Genomic DNA, 17,840 nt, shown 5'->3' with positions numbered 1-17,840 from the left:
AACACCATTCATTACCATTATAAAGCTTGGAACGTCCAGGATATTTTTTAATATAACTTTGATTGTGTTTGGCTGAAAGAAGATAGTCATATACACCTAGGATGGCTTGAGGGTTGAGTAAATCATGGGATAATTTTCATTTTTGGGTGAACTATCCCTTTAATGTTAATCAAACAACAAAAGAAAAATAAAATCACCCACTGCGCTTTAGGATCTTTAGATCACCACAGAAATGGTGCGATTAATCACGATTAAGTAATCTATTGACAGCCCTAATTATAAATATTAATAATTATTATAAATATATATATATTTTTTTTTTCTGGAGAAAAACAAAAAAACAAAAACTGCATACACGTTGTCATGGCGCATTATTTATTCTGAAATAAGTCTACAACAGTAAAATGTAAAAAAAAAAATGAATTCACTGCATTTCTCTAAACATCCCCCACCCTGCCTCAATAAAAATAACAGCCAGACATAAACACAATGGTTATTTAAATCTGCCTCTGAGATTGTTTGCTTAATTAACGCTCTATATAAACATCAAGCATCTGCTGACAAATACCAATGGGTTCATATTCAAGTCCGATGTCCTTTGTTTTGCAATCTTTCACCAAGCAGAAGTAACCATCCGTATTGTGTTACACTCTCTATGTACAGTAGGTCCCCGTGATCTCAGGCCAGAGGCAGTTTTGGATTGTGTACATAGTCACAAGTAAATACATGTTTGGACTGGTCAACAATGTGTGAAAGGGCAGGGTGGCCAAATTTGGCTGAGGAGGTTAGTGACACAGAGCTCGTCTTTGCTTACCTGAGGATCCCAGGAAGTAGCGCTCTAAAACTGATCCAAAGCCAGAAGGGTTGTCCCTAAGGTCGCTGACTGTGAAGGGCTGCATGGAAATGTTGGCATCGTTTATCGGCCAGTTGAGAGCATGGACACTGGCTCCTCCGTACCACGAAATATTCACCATGGAAAAACAATCCTGAGAGACAGAATAACTATCCTTAAATGTATCATTACGGTTCATTTATATACCATATCTTGATAGTTTATTGCATGTGAATGTACTATTTATTGACTGAGTTTCTTCATATAGATTGTATAAGGTCTTCATCAGTAACTGAGCAAAATCTGGATATGCATATCCAGCTAAGAAGCTTTTGGCTCTCATAACACATGAAAACAGGTGCAGAACATCTAAAGTCAATGGATTGGACTGAACAATGTGTTCTTAGGTTTAAATCTGAAATAACACATGACAGAGCATTACTGATGTAGGAAATGTGGGAAATGAAGGGATTAAACTAGAAAGCTTCCGAACTGTATTAGAACCTTGATGAACAAAGAAAGACTTTGTCTTATCGGATATCTGTGAAATGTATATATACATTATCTTTTCAGTCTGGTGAACTTTAAACCTTACTTTAAAAATGTATTCGGCAGGTAAGAAGGCAAAGTAATGTTTTTGTTAATAACAATATAACTCCATTAAATAATAATAATAATAAGAAGAAGAAGAAGAAGAAGAGAGCCAACTGTACTCTTTAACATAAAATAAAAGCCACTAATTAAATAATACATTTTTAAAAAAAGTTCAATAAACATAAATGCAGCGAACAGCTATTCAGATGTTAAAATGAATATTCTTATTTGACACTGTGAAACAAGAAACCACTTAATAATTATTTATATATTAGGGGATCTGACCCCCCCAATAAGGATTTCAAAACAGGGTCTAAAAAGTAGATAATGATACTCGAGAACCTGCAGAGGATAAAGCAATTTATAGAATAGATGGGTTATGTAGGCCTATGTTTCAATTAGGATTCAATTTGGAACATTTTAGTATCCACAAAAATTAGATTACATGTTAGTCAGAGATCGTATTTTCATCGCGCAATAAATAAACAACAGCGAACAAAAATCGCGTTCGCCGAAGGTATCTAGCAAACATTATTTAGCAAGGACTGTCATTATCAGTTATTGATTAGCATATTACATATAAATATTTGTAAATTAGGTGATCTGACTCACTTAATTAATACTTAGGTACCCCCCATCCCCTCCTCCCCTCAAAGGATTTCAAAACAGGGTCTTAAAAGTTAATAATTGTCCTACTCGAGAACCTGCGGAGGATAAAGCAATTTAGAGAACAAATGGGTTTTGTAGTCCTACGTTTCAATTAGGATTCAAATTGGAACATTTTAGTATCCACAAAAATTAGATGTTACATGTTAGTCAGAGTTCGTATTTTCATCACGCGATAAATAAACAACAGCGAACAAAAATCGCGTTCGCTGAAGGTAACTATAGCGAACATTATTTAGCAAGGACAGTCATTATCAGTTATTGATTAGCATATTACATATATTTTCAAAAAATGTAGTGTTTTGTTTCACATACTTCAAGTTATCGTTTGGTTTCAGTGCGAGAAATTTCGAAGTTTTTAAAAGCCAAATCCCCTTAAAAGTAACTGCACAACAGTTTTACCTGGTTCTTGGGTTGGGTATATAGATTTTGAATAAAAGTTATTGATGTTACAAGGTTCTTCAAATGATTTTATATGTATGATTATTTTGTTTTTAAAAGAGAATGCAAAGTTATTTTTGTGGAGTTCAAAAAAAAAAAAAAAAAAAGAGAAAGAGAGAGAGAGAGAGTTTTCAATGACATCAAGCTATAAAACTCTTTTGGTTCTAATTGTAACACATTTTCAAAAGAGTGAAGTTCTAGTGGTATTTTACCTTAAGATCCACATGGCAGTGAATTGGAGTCCAGGTTACACTGTAACACTCAGTATCTGAGTCCTCCTCTGATTCCAGGGATATCTTCACCTCTGCGACCGAATCCCAAGTGTAGCAGAACTCGGTTTTGTTAAGCCAGCACATGTTCCTCACGAACGGAACCTCAATATCAGTGTTCCCCACGTTCTCCACGTCTATCTCTGCAAAAGTCTTGTCCTCAGTCAGTGTCTGTATGACCAGAGTTTGCGTCCGTCTCTCCCAAATAAGCCCACTAAAGCTCCCCTTCAGGATCCAGTTCTTGTTAGGCTGATCCACAACTTGCCAATAAATGATCCCAATTGTCATGACAAAAAAGATAGCAACTCCCAAGCAAGCAATAGCCCCCTTCCAGGTCTCGTTCATCTCTTTCAACCCCGTGTCCCATGTCACCTCTGGGATTGGACTTGGGTTCCTGTTGCGAGTGTGTGGCATGGTGATTTCAGAAAAAAAAAAAGAAAAAAAAAAAAATCTAATCGAAAGTTATGATAAAAAGTAACAATCTTTCTGCTAAAACATGCAGAATCGTCATCATGTCCCGGTCCTTCACGGTAACGCGTGAATGAGATCTAATTGCGTCGTTGCGCGCACCGGCCGCCGGTCATCAACGGATCCAGGTCAAGTTCTCCAAACAGAATCATTCCAGAATAAATCAGAAATGTAATGCATGCTGCTTCTAGTGCAATAGTTTAAAGCATTGATCGCAGAAGAGTGAGCAGCCTTACCCGGGTTTGGCAGCAATGCCTACAAATAGCTCCTCAGCAGCTTATTTGCTTGGCCTGCACTTTTGCGCGCTGGTGTGACGTAACTCCATACAGCTTCTTCAGAAAGGTAAAAGAGAAAGTGATTAGGCAAGCTTTGCGATTACTGGGGCCCCCGGTCAGGGGCCGGACAGAGCGCAGTGTGTGGTGAATCACCCATTCTCACTATCTGAGTGCACGCGCTTGGAATTTGGAGACGCGCCTGCAGAGTGATTGACTCACATATGCATATGAGCAAGAAACACGCATCAACCTTGCGCACAATGTTTTAGCGTCCTGTTTAAGCAGGTGCACCAAGTATAACTCGCAAACTTTTGTTCTAATTTTCACCAGTGGAAAGCGGAATACATTAATGTTTAATCAGTATTAGGTTTTATTTTATTATCCTCAGTACAGTTGCACTCCACTTGTGCAGTGCATCGTATGTGTACCGTACATTTGTGTTTCTCTAAATTGTATATCCTGTATTTTATATTGTGTGTTTGTTGTATTTTGTGCATTCTGACGCAATGACAAATAAAAATGTAGGCTACTCTTCATGTTGGTTTAATTCAAAAACACTGATACCATTTTATTTAATGATATTAAAATGTCAAGAGGTGTAACCATTAAGTAATAATTATTGAAATAGTTTCCTTACTTCTTGAATATATACACAAAAAATAATAGATATATTATAATATTCTTTTTTTTTTTTTTTAAATCATATTTCTAATTGAGTCCTCTCTGTTTACAGTATGTCTTGCCACATGCATATCGATTTTACCACACTGAATTTAGTGGGCAAAATATAAACAAACAAAACAACTTGTTTTAAAAAAGAAATATTAATAAAAGATTATGCTAAACTTACAGGCATAGTTACTGCACTCAAAAAAAAAAAAAAAAAACAAGAAGTTCCCTTTCGTGGGAACTATCGACGCTGCGTGAAACGCATTGGGAACCTTCTGCATGATAACGTCATTGAAGCACTCCTGTTTCCAACCAATCGTGTAACGAGACGTCAGAGGCGGGTGACGTCACGGACCAGGAAACTATAAAGCATGCCCGGATGCAGAGAACGCTAGCTTCTGTTATCTTCAGCAAGCGCTCTATGTTATCCCGTGTGTCTTATTTATTGTTGTCTGTCCATATATATATATATTTCTCTGGTCTCACTCTTCGTCTGAGGACAAGAGTTGCAGCAACAAGTGTGTGTGTGTCTAAAGATCGCTGTTGTGCGTCTTATTGTTTGTCATTCTCTCTCTCTCTCTTTGTCTGAGGACAAGAGGTGCAGTACAAACATACATACATACACACCCATAAGACACAAATATAAAAGTAAGAAATGGCGGATGAAAGCAGCAAGCGATTCAGGAAGTGTGTGCATCCCTGTACTCGCTTTATCCCCGACGGGGATACACACGATATGTGTGTTATTTGCCTGGGGGTTGAGCACGCGCAGGCAGCTCTCGAGGGAGCTGTCTGCGTGCATTGTGAGAGGCTCACCCTCAGAGTGCTGCGATCTCGCCGGGCACTCTTTGATAAAGCGGAGGGTGCCTCGGTTGGTGTCCCCCGCGGATCGGGTCCCGCTGCTGCCGAGGCAGAGCGAAGGCTCCATTCGTGGGGTTCACAAATGGATCTGGCAGCGGGGGTTGAGACGGGCCCCGCCCTATCTCTCCCTTTAGCTGCCAGACCCACTGTCTCTCCTGCCGTGGTGGAAGCACGCCCAGCGGTTTCTTCCCCTCGGGGAGAGACATCGGCACTTCATCTGTCTTCATCTGAGGATGTTGACGTGATGAGTGTCGAAGCAGCGGATGAGGAACCGCCATCCTCTTCCGCTGCACATGAGGAGCTCATGGAGGTAGTGGCCAGAGCTGTTGCCAAATTAAATATTAGCTGGCCAGAAGCAGAGCGGGGAGATGTAAAGCCCAAAAGCAAACTCGATGAGCGCTTTCTCCCCGCGCGGTCACTACCTCCACGTCGGTGCTTGCCGTTCTTTCCGGATCTACACACTGAGGTGTCTAGATCTTGGAACAGACCGGTTCAGCATAGAGTGCTCAGCCCCCAGACCTCGGTCTATAGTAATATCGTGGGGCTGAAACAGTGTGGCTATGCGGCGATGCCCCGGGTTGAAGAGACGCTCGCGGGCTATCTCTCACCCGAGTCGGCGTCGTCCCTAAAAGCACCGACGTTGCCCACCAAGCCCCTTAAGACTACATCTAACTTGGTGGGCAAAGCTTATGCGGCAGCAGGGCAGGCAGCAGCGTGTCTTCACACCATGGCGCTGCTGCAAGCTTATCAAGCTGAAGTGCTGGGGTAAATAGATGCCAGCGGGGAGGCCACATTTGAGTGCATCCAGGAACTGCGCATGGCGACAGACCTGGCTCTCCGTGCCACCAAGGAGACGGCTAAGGAAGTGGGCCGTTCTATGGCAGCCCTGGTGGCCACGGAGAGGCACTTGTGGCTGAACCTCTCCGACATAAGGGACAGAGATAAGTCTGCCCTTATGGACGCGCCGCTGTCTCCTGCGGGCCTCTTCGGTGACGCAGTTACAACTGTCGTCGAGAGGTTCCAGGAGACCAAGAAACAATCTGCGGCGTTTCAGAGGTTCCTCCCCCGCCGGTCTAAAATCCCCGCCGAGACTGTTGGGCGGGAGCAGTCTCGGCCCGCAACGAGCTCCTCAGCGCACCACAGAGCGCAGCAAAAGATCAGTGTGGCCGCCCGTGCTCCCCCACGTAGATTCTGGGGACAGGGGCGGGCTGCACAGAAGCCTTCTCAGCCCAAGACCGACCTGCGGGCTGTCATTGTGGCGCGGAAGGCCTCTAAAAAGCGGTCCTGATATCTGTGGGTCAGGACCCAGGAGGACGGCCCCCGTCTGGAGGAAGCGTGGTGTTGAAACACCTGGCACCCGCTTCCATCCAGCGCCCTCCGGGGACCACGCTATCTTCACCATCCAGTGTGCGTCGGGTCCCCGCCAATCCTCCGAGGAGGGTTGGCCTGCACTTGATTCGGCTGACTTCTGCCGGCACGCCGTTTCAGAGCGCCGAGCCAAGTGCTCAAAAAACACCAGAGGCCAGTCTCGAGAGACTGGTTCCCTTAGTAGATTTTCTAGAAGAATGGAAAACTCTACCAAATATATCAAATTGGGTGCTGCTCATGATAGAAAAGGGGTACAGAATTCAGTTCGGGTCTCGCCCGCCCAGATTCAATGGGGTCCTTCCCACAGTGGTGACCCCCGAGCAGTCTCTGGTTATGGAACAGGAAGTTATGACACTTTTGCAAAAAGGAGCTATAGAAAGGGTTCCTCCTCCCAGCAAGCTGTCAGGCTTTTACAGCCGCTACTTCATAGTTCCAAAGAAGGATGGGGGACTTCGTCCTATCATAGATTTACGGGTGTTAAATCAGTCTGTACAAAAACTGAAATTCAAGATGCTTACACTCAAACAGATCATTCCCCAAATCAGGTCCGAGGACTGGTTTGTGACGATAGACTTGAAAGATGCATACTTTCATGTGTCCATCCATCCTTCTCATTGGAAGTTCCTCAGGTTTGCTTTCGGGGGCGAAGCTTACCAGTACAAGGTTCTTCCGTTTGGCCTATCATTATCACCCCGCACATTCACGAAGTGCGTGGATGCAGCCCTGGCTCCTTTGAGACTCAAGGGCATTCGCATACTGAATTACATCGACGATTGGTTGATTCTAGCTCGCTCAGAGCAACAAGCAGTTCAACATCGAGATGTTGTTCTGTCTCACATGAAAAGGCTTGGGCTGAGGCTCAATGCCAAGAAGAGTGTGCTGATACCGGCTCAGACCACCAATTATCTAGGTGTTATGTGGGATTCCACAATAATGCGGGCACGTCTGACTCCTGCCCGTGTGAGCTCTGTTCTGTCAGCCGTAAAAGGGGTGAAGTTAGGCCAGTCTCTCACTGTGAAACAGTTTCAGAAACTGTTGGGTCTAATGGCAGCTGCGTCCAACATAATTCCTTTTGGCCTCCTGCATATGAGACCCCTACAGTGGTGGCTCAGGACCAGGGGGTTTTCCCCGAGGGGGAACCCTTTTCGAATGATCAAAGTCACACGGCGATGCCTTCGTGCTCTAGCCGTGTGGAAAGACCCCTGGTTCCTGTCCCAGGGTCCCGTGTTGGGAGCCTCTGGTCGTCGCGCAATGCTTACGACAGACGCTTCCCTCACGGGCTGGGGAGCGATCATGAGCGGTCGCTCAGCTCAGGGTCTTTGGGAGGACCATCATCTCTCCTGGCATATAAATCGGCTGGAGATGATGGCGGTGTTTCTAGCACTAAAACACTTTCTCCCAGACCTGAGAGACCATCATGTGCTGGTCCGCACAGACAATATGTCAGTGGTCTCTTATATAAACCATCAGGGGGGTCTACGGTCTCGCCAACTAAATTACTTGGCCCGTCGGATCCTCCTGTGGTCTCAGGGGAAGCTGCTTTCGTTGAAGGCAGCCTATATCCCCGGGAGTCAGAATGTGGGGGCGGACGCCCTGTCGAGGCAGGGGCCGAGGCCCGGGGAGTGGAGACTCCATCCAGAAGTGGTGGATCTCATTTGGAAAAACTTTGGTCAAGCACAAGTAGACCTGTTTGCTTCGGGAGAGTCAACCCAGTGTCCGCTCTGGTACTCCCTCACGCATCCAGCACCCCTGGGTCTGGATGCCATGGTACAGACGTGGCCGAGGCTACGTCTGTACGCATTTCCCCCGTTCGCTCTGCTCCCACGAGTCCTGGAGAAAGTACGCCAGGAAGGGGTCAGCCTGATACTGGTGGCCCCATACTGGCCGACCCGCATATGGTTCTCGGACTTGGTGTCCATGATAGACGGCGCTCCGATGGAGCTCCCCTTGAGACGGGATCTTCTATCTCAGGCGGGCGGCGCGATAATACATCCCCGCCCAGAACTATGGAAACTATGGGCCTGGCCTCTGAGGGGGACAGGTTCATAGAAGCTGGTCTCTCATCTGAGGTTGTTGAGACCATACTTAGCTCCAGGGCTCCCTCCACGAGGAAGCTTTACTCTTATAAGTGGAATCTATTCTCTACCTGGTGTAGACAACATGAAACGGACCCTGTCCGTGCTCCTATCAGCTTTGTGCTATCTTTTCTCCAAGAAAAATTCTCGGAGGGCTTATCCTATTCAACCTTGAAGGTTTATGTTGCGGCTATATCAGCCTATCATGTTGGGGGGGATTCCTCGGTCGGTCGAGACCCCCTCGTGTCACGCTTCCTCCGTGGTACACTGAGGCTGAGGCCTCCAGTGCGCACAAGGACCCCGGTCTGGGACTTATCAGTGGTTCTACGTGGGTTAGCTGAGGCTCCCTTTGAACCGCTGGAGGAGGTGTCTGCAAAGTTTCTGACTTTAAAGACGATATTTTTACTTGCTATTACTTCTCTAAAAAGAATTGGAGATCTTCAGGCCCTTTCAGTGGCCCCCTCGTATCTGGAGTTCGCTCCTGGAATGGTGAGGGCATTTCTTCATGCTAGACCTGGCTACGTGCCTAAGGTCCCCACCAATGTCCCGGGTCCCATTGTGCTTCAAGCTTTTCATCCTCCTCCTTTTATATCCTCGGATCAGGAAAAACTAAATCTGCTTTGCCCAGTGAGGGCTTTGGACGCTTATGTCCACAGAGCTGCCCTGTGGCGTAAAACAGAGCAATTGTTCGTCTGTTACGGTTCTCCTAATAAAGGTGGACCGGCGTCCAAGCAGAGGATGAGCAAGTGGGTGGTTGAGGCCATCTCACTTGCATATAAAGTGGTCGGACAGTCCTCTCCCTTTAACGTCCGCGCTCATTCCACAAGGGGTATGGCGGCATCAAGAGCTTTGATGTCTGGCGTCTCTATGAGTGACGTTTGTGATGCAGCTGGATGGTCAAGCCAGCACACATTTATCAAATATTATAACCTTGATGTGGGCTCCACTCCGGGGTCCTCCGTACTGTCGAGCTAACATAACAAGCATTTGAAGTACGGCACAGTTGGGATTGCGTTCCCAATGCGTTTCACGCAGCGTCGATAGTTCCCACGAAAGGGAACGTCTCGGGTTACGGATGTAACCCTGGTTCCCTGAGTAAGGGAACGAGACGCTGCGTCTCTCGCCGTACCCCTGCATGCTTGCGAGTGCTTGCTTCAGATTTTCCACAGAAGCTAGCGTTCTCTGCATCCGGGCATGCTTTATAGTTTCCTGGTCCGTGACGTCACCCGCCTCTGACGTCTCGTTACACGATTGGTTGGATACAGGAGTGCTTCAATGACGATATCACGCAGAAGGTTCCCAATGCGTTTCACGCAGCGTCTCGTTCCCTTACTCAGGGAACCAGGGTTACATCCGTAACCCGAGACGATTTTTTTGATGCTGTTCAGTTTATTTAAACAATTTATTTTGATTCAACACCATTGTATCAGGTTTCTGGTTTAAATGTGATTGATTCATGTTACATTGACTTGAAACGATTACTCTTTGACTTAACTTGATGTTTTCATATTGGAATAACATGTTTCAATCAAGTAAACCCAACCAGGACTCAATCAAACAGGATTTTCACTTCCCATCATGCTCTGCAAAGGGGCTGAACTAGGAGTATAAATGTTGAAATAAAGTGTTATTTTAAGCAGTTTTTAGGAAGATGAGAAAATGGAAAGACATTTTAATGTTTACTTTCTATTATGTTGGTTTTTAAAAGTTTCTGTTAATTAATAGTTTTAGGGTTGCCATTGTGGTGAACTGTCGCACTTGTGCTTGGGTTGAGGACCTGCTAACAAACTTTCAAATTACTTTAATAAGAAAGTAATCATGGTAGTACTGCTCTGGGTTGCATTTCCCAAAAACATTGTAAGCCTATGTTGATTGTAAAACCATTGCCACCAATGGACTTATGATCAATTTAGGCTTTACAATGTTTTTGGTTAAGGCAATTTAGGATGAATCCAGTATCACATCTAGATTTCTAACACAGAACATCACAAAAGTTATATAAATCACAAAATTAAAAAAAAATAATTAATTGTAAAAATCAATGTATATGAAAAAAAAAAAAAAAAAATATATATATATATATATATATATATATATATATATATATATATATATATATATATATATATATATATATATATGTTGGGCTGACACTGTTAAATTAAGCTGTGCCCAACCATAGTAAATAAGTTGAATCAACCTTAATAAATTAAGTTGACCCAATGTAAGTACATTAAATTGGAATAACAGAATTGCATAATGCTGAAATAAAGCAACTTAATCATGTGGAAATCCTTTCCATGATTTTTTATGTTCGTTCAAAGAGTTATTTTTTTGAGTGTGTATGTCAACATTTTTACTATCTTTTATTCATTTTAATTGAGAAACTGGCTTTCATTAAAAAAAAATGTGTATTGAAATAAATGTCTGTATGAAGTGCAATTTTAATGTATATATATATAGTACTATAAATTAAGTCAAAAAGAGTGTCAGGGTATACATACACAGGGACATGAGTATAAACAGACACAATGGTGACTTTATTGAACCAATAGTAGGATAAACATGTGACTGTTGACATGGATGGCATATCACGGTGTGACCAAACAGAATGATAACTTAAATCTTATCTGTTGCAGGCAGAGATTGGAGCACATACAGGTGACAAGATTTCCCTGTTTTGTGTGTTCTGTGACTCTTATTTTGAAGTGTGTTTTCTGTTCCTATTGTTCCAGTGTCCTATGTTAAGTTCCTGTTTACCTCTTTTTCTGTAGTTTCCCTTGTTAGTTTCCATGGTTATTGATTACCTGCACCTGTGTCTTGTTAGTCTCTTTTATATATGTGACCCATCACGGAAACCAGGGACACAAGTCGGCAGCACAACATTCGCGCAAAAGGAGAAAGAAGCGTTTTTTTTTTTTTTTTTCAAAATTGGTGATTTTCGTTTTTTTGCAGAATCTGTTAGTTAAGATCACGAAGAAGCCTCTCCGTGTTTGAGATAGCAGTATTGGTATATTTAAAAGCGTACATTTTAAGTTTGAAATCGGCTTGTTTTTCTGAGATTCTATCTCGCTGTAGGGGCGTGTCATTGTCTGTTTGTATTTCCATACTGGAATCGGATACGCCGGCTTTTGTTTCTTTTGTTATTGCCCCCGCCCTCCAAGGGAAGCGTGGCTACTTAGTATGCAGCGCCGGCTCTGGCTGGATTCTTTAGCTGCGGAAAAAAGTGGAGAATTATTGGACATTTAGAGGCAAACAGACGGTTACATCCACGAAGAAGACCCTGACAAAGAGAAAGTGTAAACGACTTATTTCATTGGAGGCAACGAGATCTGCAAGAATACTTTTCTGTTTCTTATGGGGTGAGTTTCCATAAACATCAAAGTTTGTCGTTTTGTGTTCATTCTAAGAACACGTGCACGTTTTCTCATGTGTCTATTGTTATTAGCTAACTCAGGGCTGTCGTTTTAATAGAGTGCCCCAGGGATGACGCGTTTTTGTAGGCCAACCCGGAAGTTAGCGGCGCACGGGTTCCCTCGGTTGAAAGCCAATGCATTTTTCCCATAGACTTTTGGAAAATCGCAGAAAATAAGCTCTGTGTTTAACAAAGGGTTATGACACTTACACGTTTTGTCTATCAAGATAATCTTTACAAGTTAACACAACATTAATAGATTTTGAAGCCTAAATAAAGTCGTCAGATATAAAAGGCTAACAGTAGGCTATAAACGGACTACAGCACACCATGGTCGCGGATCAACGTCGTCACCACCAAGCTTCCTCAAACTGTAATTAAAAAACAACTTTATTTAAAAAGATGCTTGCTGATTATGATCTGTGCTGTTAAGAATACTTTTCCACTTTTTCATTAGAAATGCTGTCCAAATGTCCCGTTTTTAATGATGACGTCTAAAGTCCCCGCCAAAGGAAGTAGTCCCTTTTAGCAATTTGTTAGCAACCGCCGGTTTTAAGACACAGTAAAAGTTTAAAAAATCACAAGTGGGTTATAACTGGTGTGTTTTATGTCATAGATCAAAACGTGAAAGTATTTAGAGGCTTTGTTAACCACAGACCTTATTTCAGGCGATTTAGCAAAAACCCATTAAAAAAACCCATAGACTTTACGGCATTGGAACCGGAAGTCCTAAAATGCTAACTCGCTTCCGGGTTTTGCCTACAAAAATGCGTCATCCCTGGGGTACTCTATTTAATTACTATAACATGCTTTTAGATGGTAATGTTAGCATCTGCTATTAATTTGAATAACGCTTCAATTGCTTGAAGTGACTGGTGTAAATGACTTATCCCACGTAAACCTGCCTGTTCGCATTCTTTAATTGAATGTGATGCTAATAATTTTAGCCCGTGGTGGAGAAAGTGCTACTTAATATTCTTAACCCTCTGGAGTCTGAGGCTGATTTGGGGCCTGGAGAACTTTTGACATGCCCTGACATTTGTGTTTTTTTCAGTTGTTCATAAACATATTAATGGAAAAAGTGTCATTACACTGTATTCAGCACAAACTAGGCTACAATAATATGTGAGGAACATGTATGTACATGTTTGTGTTTTTGAAGGAATAACATTTATGCGTGGTTGTGGGGGGTGGGAGCTTTACAGGGGGTATGGCTTATCTAAATGAGATGTAAATGAGCCCTATTGTCACTCCCAGCAGGTGAGAACAGGCGAGAACTGCATAAGTTTTAGAGGCATTTTCTCTCTTTAGAGCTTTTTTGAGTGCCTACCTTCAAATGGCCACAACTTCTCCAAATATTATCAGATTTCCATGTGTTACACATCGTTGGAAAGCTTGGAGACTACACTTTCAGAATCTATGAATAACTCAAAATGCCCCAGAACCGACTTGTGTCCCTACTTTCCGTGATTGGTCACACAGTTGCTTTTGTCAGTTGTTGACTTTACATGTGTTTTGTGAAGCTTATGCAAATCTATGTTTGTTGAATAAACTGCTGCAACTAGATCCTCGCTTCCTCTTCCCTGCACTACCATAACAACTACGGAGCAGCCAAGATAAGAAGCACAGAAGAGATCACCAGGAGAAGACACGGAGATGACTTGGCATGGATATCGAAGATACAGTATACAGCTTATGTGACAGTACTCCCCCCTCCTGTACTCCTGATGCCGTGACAGGGGGGACTCGCATAACAGTCCATGGGGGAGACAAAGGAGAAAGGGGACATGGAGTGACCCAAAGCAGACCCAATAGGATGAATGCCCATGAAACGATGGATGGAGGAGCCAGGATCACGACTGACTGAAGTGGAGCCGGGAGAGGTGGAGACCCAGGTGGAACTGAGTAGAAGAAGACCCAGGGTGACACCACTGGAGTGGAGGGGCAAAGCTGAACTGCAGGCTTGCGAGGCCGAAATGGAGACGGGGCTCACGAGACCGGGTCATAGCCAGTGGGAGTGAGGACAATGGTAGAGCTGAAGGGGTGGAGGGAAGAGGTGTAGCTGGAGGCCAGAAGTGATGCCTGACCATGGCATCAACCAGGGTGACTCCTGACCAAGGCGAAGCCAGAGGAACGAGGGAGCCTGCGAAGCCTGAGGGATAACTGACCATGGTAGAGCATCAAGCACCTAGGTAGTGCTGATATACGGAAAGCCCAAGGCTTAGCTGGGGAGCCAGGACAGAGGAGGAAGTCTTGACTGGACCAGTGAAGGCGGGGCCAAGGAGCTTGAAGGTGAAGTCAGAGCTTTGTGTTTTGCCCAGTGGGAGGCTGGGTGAGAAAGGAACAAGCAGCGACAAAGGAGACTTGGGGCTGGGTGGAACTAGCAGAGTGGATAAAGGAGCTTGGAAGCTGGGTGGGAAAAAGTTTGGCAAACACTTAATATTCAACAATAATACTGATCTGCCTGCATTGACACCATTGTATGAGAACTGAACTGAGCTGGACGATGACATCACTTTTTCCACGTTTTTTTTCTCTAGAGCTGCTATATAGATAAATTAACTAAATTAATTAACTATTGATTTTTACAACTGAAATGAATCAGTACTACTTAAGCTGGACAATTCTTCTAGAGCTACTATAGAGCTAAAACAAAATGTGTTGCATTATTTTCCTGTTATCACTGTAAAGTTGCTTTGAAACAATCTGCATTGTAAGAAGCATTATATAAATGAAGGTGACTTGACTTGACAAAGGAGTGAGGAGATTGAACTGGACCAACGGTAGCAGGCTCTGGCCCTGTGTGTGCAGTGTGCTTATGCTCAATGTCCAATGGTATTTGTATAGCTCAGGCTCTTGGATGGACAATGGCTCAGGTTCAAGCTCCTGGATGGACATTTGGGCTGACTCACACAACTGGACTGACTTGGCTGGCTTTGGATCTGGGTCTGCAGTAGGCTCTAGCTTTGGGTTCTTGGCGAGCATAGGCACTGGCTCTGGGTCTGCGGCTGGTGTAAGGAGGTGTGGGGAAGGACTAGGGAAGAGGTCCAAGGTGGGTTGGGTCACTGGAAGGAGGATCGATCATGACTGGATGGTGGTCGTGGGCTGAGGAGGTTGCAGCTGAATGGTGATGTCCTCTTCTTCCATCTCGCTGACAGTGAATGGGGAGCCACTCGATCACAGTACATAGTCCTTGTATTGTGCCAGTTCTGCGGTGTTAACTCCCGCTAGCAACAGTCAGAATAGGTGGTCGTCCAGTCCACTCAGGACAACAAGACTTAAAGGTGCCGTCGCTCCACGTACTTCTCCACATAGTCTTCCAGGTGACAGCCATCGTGTGCAAAAGTGAGGAGAATGTCTTCAGGGGAGTGACTGGAAAATTCTGCAGGGTTAATTTTGGTTTGGGTCTGGCCTTCTGTCAGGGTATACACAGATACAAGGATGGAAGAGGCAGAAGTGGAGAACACAATGGTGAGTTTATTGAACCAACAGCAGGATAAACAGAAGGCAGGTGAGTAGTGACTTACATGGCAGATTGTGGAGTGACCAAACGGACTGATAAGATTCAAGTTATCTGTTGTAGGTGGAGAGTGGAGCACAAACACAGGGAGTAGATGAGACAAGGAGCACAGAGGGGATCACCAGGAGAAGACACAGAGACAAGGAGATGACTTGGAGGTTGACACGGCAATGACTTGGTGTGGATATTGAAGATACAGCATGGGGATCATTCTCACAGGTATATATCCAGGTAAGTGGGTCCTCTGCTCTAGACAAGGCTAGACAAAGACTGTGTGTGTGTGTGTGTGTGTGTGTGTTGAGGATTTTATAGCAGTGGTGTTTGAAATGAGGAGGCAAAGTCCTCAGTTTTTTAATTTTTTTAATAAATCAAATGTAAATTCATGTCCCAGTTACACTTTATGTTGTCAGATTTTCCTGGTAAAATAAACATTACATCAAAAAAACAAAAAAAACAAAAACAAAACAATACAAAAAAAACAAATACAATTCTATTTTATTCTTATACATTTGCATTAACAATGTTATAATAGTTCTGTTTAATAAACCAAGTAAATATCTCATAAAGTTAGTGTTTTTAGTGCACAGGATTTATCGCACGAACCAACCATATCCAGTCATAGCAAGATAGAGGCATTGCCTCCTCTCACGTGTCTTTCCCCCATTTATTCTCAATTACCCCCAACAAACCCACCACATGCTTTAGGGGGTCTGTTAAAACTCAGTGGGCTCAGGGGAGGCAAGAGAGATGCAGACTCCTGCTGTAACTTTACCTGTCGGTGTCGCTGTTGGACAGTGTTACTTTAGAAAAACAAGTGATTTAAACACTTTTCACTTTTCATTTTGTAATATTTGTGTTGTTTTATTTTTGTAATATGGATTATTTGCTCATCCTTTTTTTTTTATTGTAAGTGCAAATAATTGATATTTTGTGAAATGTTTGTTGTGAGTATATAGCTTGTTTATTTGGAGCACACCACGTGTAATGTACCACCAAATGTAACTTGGCCAATAAATGTGAATAATTCTGCTAAAAAAAAAGCCTAGTACATAATTTAATATCCAACATCAAAATCACCACAACTCAGTTTTTAAATACAACCATTTAAAACCAGTTAAAATGAATATCTGAATAGCATACACCACAAATATGATTAATACATATGTATGTACACTACCAAAGTAAAGTATGGGCACACCTACTCATTGTTAATTACACTTTAAAACAATAGACAAGACTTTATAGTGGAAGCTATAAAGGATGCCCAGAAAAAAAGCAGCCTTTCCCTTTCAAGGGATCTCCACACAGCATCTGACGTCGATTCTATGGGAAACGAAATACCCACTGTGCCTTGCTGCTGAGTGGTATGCGTTTGTAGCTCTGTATATCTTTGTTTTGAATCTCTATTTACTATCATACCATGTTGTTTATATTGTTAAATATAACTTACTCATCACCATATATCTGATATTGTCTAATATCACATTAATCTGACATCGCGTTAGCATTTCACTAGCCTGTTTCATCCGTTCTTACAGTTTTTTTTCCCCTTGTGCGCTCCTTTTTCTGCGAGTCAATCAAACAACTTCTGGAATCAGTCAACAAACTCGGTGAGTCATGCAATCTTCTCCTGTTATCGTCACTTGCACTGCCTGCCACATGTTTAGCATAGCCTCCTCTGTCAGAGATGAAGGTTTCACATGTCATAAATGCAGAGAAATTGTCAGGTTTGGAGGTGGTGAAAGGAGCGAGGACTCAATTTGCAGGGAAGAGGGCTTTTTATTAATAATAAAAAATAAAACAAAAACACAACAAAAACTACCCCGAATGGGAAAACAGACTAGACAAAAAACTTGACTTGGACTTGACTTGACTTGACGGAAAAACATGAGGGAATAAACGACGACGAACCAGCACAGGACTGCAAACACAAGGAGAATAAATAGGAGAGCAAACAAGACAAGTAATGAGGGAGGACAGGTGGGGCAAATCAACCAATAATGAGGTAACAAGGTGGGCGGGGTCAAGACAATAGACATGAGAGCACATGGCACAAAGAAACACATAACAAGCCATGTGCTCACACCAAACAAAACAAAGACACAAGCACATGGCCAATGAAGACAAAATCACAAGCCATGTGCTTACACAAGACGAGACATGAACACGTGACTATGAAAACTCATAAGCCACGTGTTCACACAAAACAAGACAACATGAGAGCACACAGCCCGTGAAACACAGACTGCGTGCTACACAACACAAGACAAAAACAACATGAAAGCACGCGGCAGGTGGAAATAACCGCGTGCTACACAACATGACAATACAAGAGACAAAACAGGAGACAAGAACGCACGGCAAGTGAAAGAACACTCGACCGTGCG

At 43.2% G+C, this 17,840-nt stretch overlaps 1 protein-coding gene across 1 annotated transcript in view; it reads right to left on the bottom strand.

The window, feature by feature from the left end:
• The window catches only part of si:ch211-236l14.4 (SITS-binding protein), a 47,322-nt gene extending 44,106 nt beyond the window's left edge, over positions 1 to 3,216 (bottom strand). The window contains exons 1-2 of the mRNA XM_067380415.1: positions 2,746 to 3,216; positions 815 to 986 (exon numbers count right to left, since the gene is read on the bottom strand). Of these exons, the coding sequence (XP_067236516.1) occupies positions 815 to 986; positions 2,746 to 3,216 (643 nt within the window). The remainder of the gene's footprint in view (positions 1 to 814; positions 987 to 2,745) is intronic.
• Positions 3,217 to 17,840: the final 14,624 nt, after the last annotated feature.

This window comes from Chanodichthys erythropterus, chromosome 24, assembly GCF_024489055.1.
Source record: "Chanodichthys erythropterus isolate Z2021 chromosome 24, ASM2448905v1, whole genome shotgun sequence".
In the NCBI taxonomy this organism is placed as follows: Eukaryota; Metazoa; Chordata; class Actinopteri; order Cypriniformes; family Xenocyprididae; genus Chanodichthys; species Chanodichthys erythropterus.
This window is presented reverse-complemented; position numbering and strand designations above follow the sequence as displayed.